This window comes from Citrus sinensis, chromosome 5 (assembly GCF_022201045.2).
Source record: "Citrus sinensis cultivar Valencia sweet orange chromosome 5, DVS_A1.0, whole genome shotgun sequence".
Lineage (NCBI taxonomy): Eukaryota > Viridiplantae > Streptophyta > Magnoliopsida > Sapindales > Rutaceae > Citrus > Citrus sinensis.
Genome location: NC_068560.1, coordinates 12,008,764 through 12,011,281, shown reverse-complemented (window position 1 = coordinate 12,011,281; position 2,518 = coordinate 12,008,764). Strand labels below are relative to the sequence as shown.

Sequence of the window (2,518 nt, the reverse complement as noted above, 5' to 3'; positions counted from 1 at the left end):
ATATTGACCACTTCAATTTGGCCATCAGTCTGAGGGAGACAATTAGTAAAAAACAGAAGTTTAGTACCTAACTTACCCCATAATACGTTCTAAAAGTGACCAAGGAACTTAGTGTCTCTATCCGAAACAGTTGCACTACCTCTCTAAAGAACAAATTAGCTATATGGGTGGCATCATCTAACTTATGACATGGAATGAAATGTTCTATCTTACTAAATCTATTTACGATCACAAAAATGGAATATCTTCCATTTCGAGTCCTAAGTAGCCCCAAAACGAAATCTAGTGAAATATCTACCTAAGGCTCACTAAAAACTAGTAAAGGTGTATAGAAACCATACAGTAAAACCTTAAACTTAGGCCTTTCTACATGCAATGCATCTATTGCAATGTCTTCAAAGTTTTCTTAACCTCAAAATGACCCATCAAGCCACCATTATGTGCCTCTCTCACTAGCAAATCGCGCATAGAACTATTAGGCACACAAAGCTTGTTTTCCCTAAACAAATAACCATCATGCTCATAAAATTTACCGAATGATCCTTTATCAAATGTAGCAAAGACATCAACAAAATCAGAATCATTGGCATATAACTCCTTAACATACTCAAATGCAAGCATTTTTAGTACTTAAAGAATTAAGAAGCACATACCTCTGAGATAATGCATCGGCAACTATGTTCTCTTTACCTTATTTATACCGAATAACATAGGGAAATGTCTCAATGTACTCCATCCAAGTAGCATGCCTTTGATTCAACTTACCTTGGCTCTTTAGATGGTTTAAGGATTCTTGATAAGTGTATATGACAAACTCCATAAGCCATAAGTAATGCTGCCAAGTTTCTAAAGCCCTCACAAGCATATAGAGCACCTTATCATAGGTAGGATACTACAAGGCTGCTCCAATCAACTTCTCACTAAAATAAGTAATGGCCTTTCGATCTTGTATCAAAACAACTCCAATACCTATTCTTGAGGCATCATACGTAATCTCAAAAGTGCAGTTAAATTCACGTAATGCTAGAAGAGATGCAGAACATAACCTTTCTATAAGATCAGTGAATGTTTTATCTTGTTCAACACTCCAAGTAAATGCAACATTCTTTTTAACAACATCAGTAAGAGGTGTGGCAATAGTATTAAAACTATTTTCACCAACAACAAAGCCAAAAAAAAAAAAACTTTTTCCATGCAAAAAGTACATTTCTTATAATTAGCGTGCAACTTTTCTTTCCTCAAAATATCTAGCACACTTCGCAAATGCTCAATATACTCATCTAAAGTGTTGTTGTACACTAGAATTTCATCAAAGTACACAACAACAAATTGACCTATAAATTCACACAGCACAAGACTTATTAATTTTATAAAAGTACTAGTGCATTAGTAAGACCAAAAGGCATAACTAACCATTCATACAATCCATACTTGGTCTTAAAGGCCATTTTCCATTAATCACCTTATTTCATGTGAATTTGGTGATAGCCACCTTTTAAATCAATTTTAGAAAATAAACAGGCTCCACGCAATTCATCTAGCATATCATCTAATCTAGGAATAGAATGACGATACTTTACTATAATATTATTGACGGCTCAATAATCAACACATATTTTCCAATTTCCATCCTTTTTTGGTACTAATAGCATTGGTACTGCATATGGGCACATACTTTCTCTCACGTATCCCTTGCTCATCAGCTCCATAATCTGCCTTTTGAGCTCTTTGGTCTCTCTGAGATTACTTTTATAGGCTGGTCTATTGTGTATGACAGCACCTAGTACAAAATCAATCTGATGCTCAATGCCTTTAATGGGTGGTAAGCCAATAGGCATTTATGCTAGGCAGAGGAGGGTTAGTGTCATCAAAGGTTAGATATGATTCTTTGAACACGAGCAAGACTATGAAATGGCTTGCTTTATATGCTTTCCTAATCTTATCCACTCCTGCAGAAAAGCTCATTTTCACTCTTTCCTCTTTCTTACTCTTTTCTTTTCTCTCACTTTTAGCCTCACTCTTTTTCTTTTTCTTCTCAAAACTCTCGGCCTCATCTTTTTTGTGTTGTCATTTCTTTTCTCTCATCTTCATTTGGTCCTTGTAGACTTCTTTTGGTGTTCAAAGAGTAAGCGTCACAGTTCCCTATCCTTGACAAAGCTATATCTATTCCTAAATTCATCATGTGTCACCTTCCTATCATACTGCCATGGCCTCCCTAATAATAAATGTCCAGCATGCATAAGAACTATTGCATAAAGCACCTCATCACTATACTCCCCGATACTAAACATTACCAATACTTGCTTCTTAACCTTGACCTCTCCACGATGTATAAGGCCAAGAGTGTCGTGTTTTTCGGTGGTATCATGAAAAACTATTTTCGAATATGATTTTCAATTTTGGTACTTGACAGATAAATGTATATCGGCTTTTGAATTTCATCTAATCAGCCATAAATTTCTTATCAACATGGGCAACTCCTCTTTTCCTAGAATCTTTGACTTAAAAAATAAGTTGC

At 35.3% G+C, this 2,518-nt stretch overlaps 1 protein-coding gene across 1 annotated transcript; it reads right to left on the bottom strand.

Annotated features, from left to right (window-relative positions):
• Window positions 1-381: 381 nt before the first annotated feature.
• Window positions 382-1,838, bottom strand: LOC127902253 (uncharacterized). The gene is made up of 3 exons (XM_052441095.1): window positions 1,676-1,838; window positions 1,206-1,334; window positions 382-629 (listed from the first exon to the last, which is right to left on the bottom strand). The coding sequence occupies exons 1-3, from the start codon at window positions 1,836-1,838 to the stop codon at window positions 382-384; spliced, it is 540 nt and encodes a 179-aa protein (XP_052297055.1).
• Window positions 1,839-2,518: the final 680 nt, after the last annotated feature.

What these genes read in the sequence shown, in the direction of transcription:
- LOC127902253 (XM_052441095.1), bottom strand. Translation starts at nt 1,838, where the DNA reads ATGCCTATTGGCTTACCACCCATTAAAGGCATTGAGCATCAGATTGAT. An exon ending in CAAGGGATACGTGAGAGAAA is followed by an intron (nt 1,335 to 1,675) that starts GTATGTGCCCAT and finishes GTGAATTTATAG; the next exon opens with GTCAATTTGTTGTTGTGTAC. An exon ending in GCACGCTAATTATAAGAAAT is followed by an intron (nt 630 to 1,205) that starts GTACTTTTTGCA and finishes TAATTCTTTAAG; the next exon opens with TACTAAAAATGCTTGCATTT.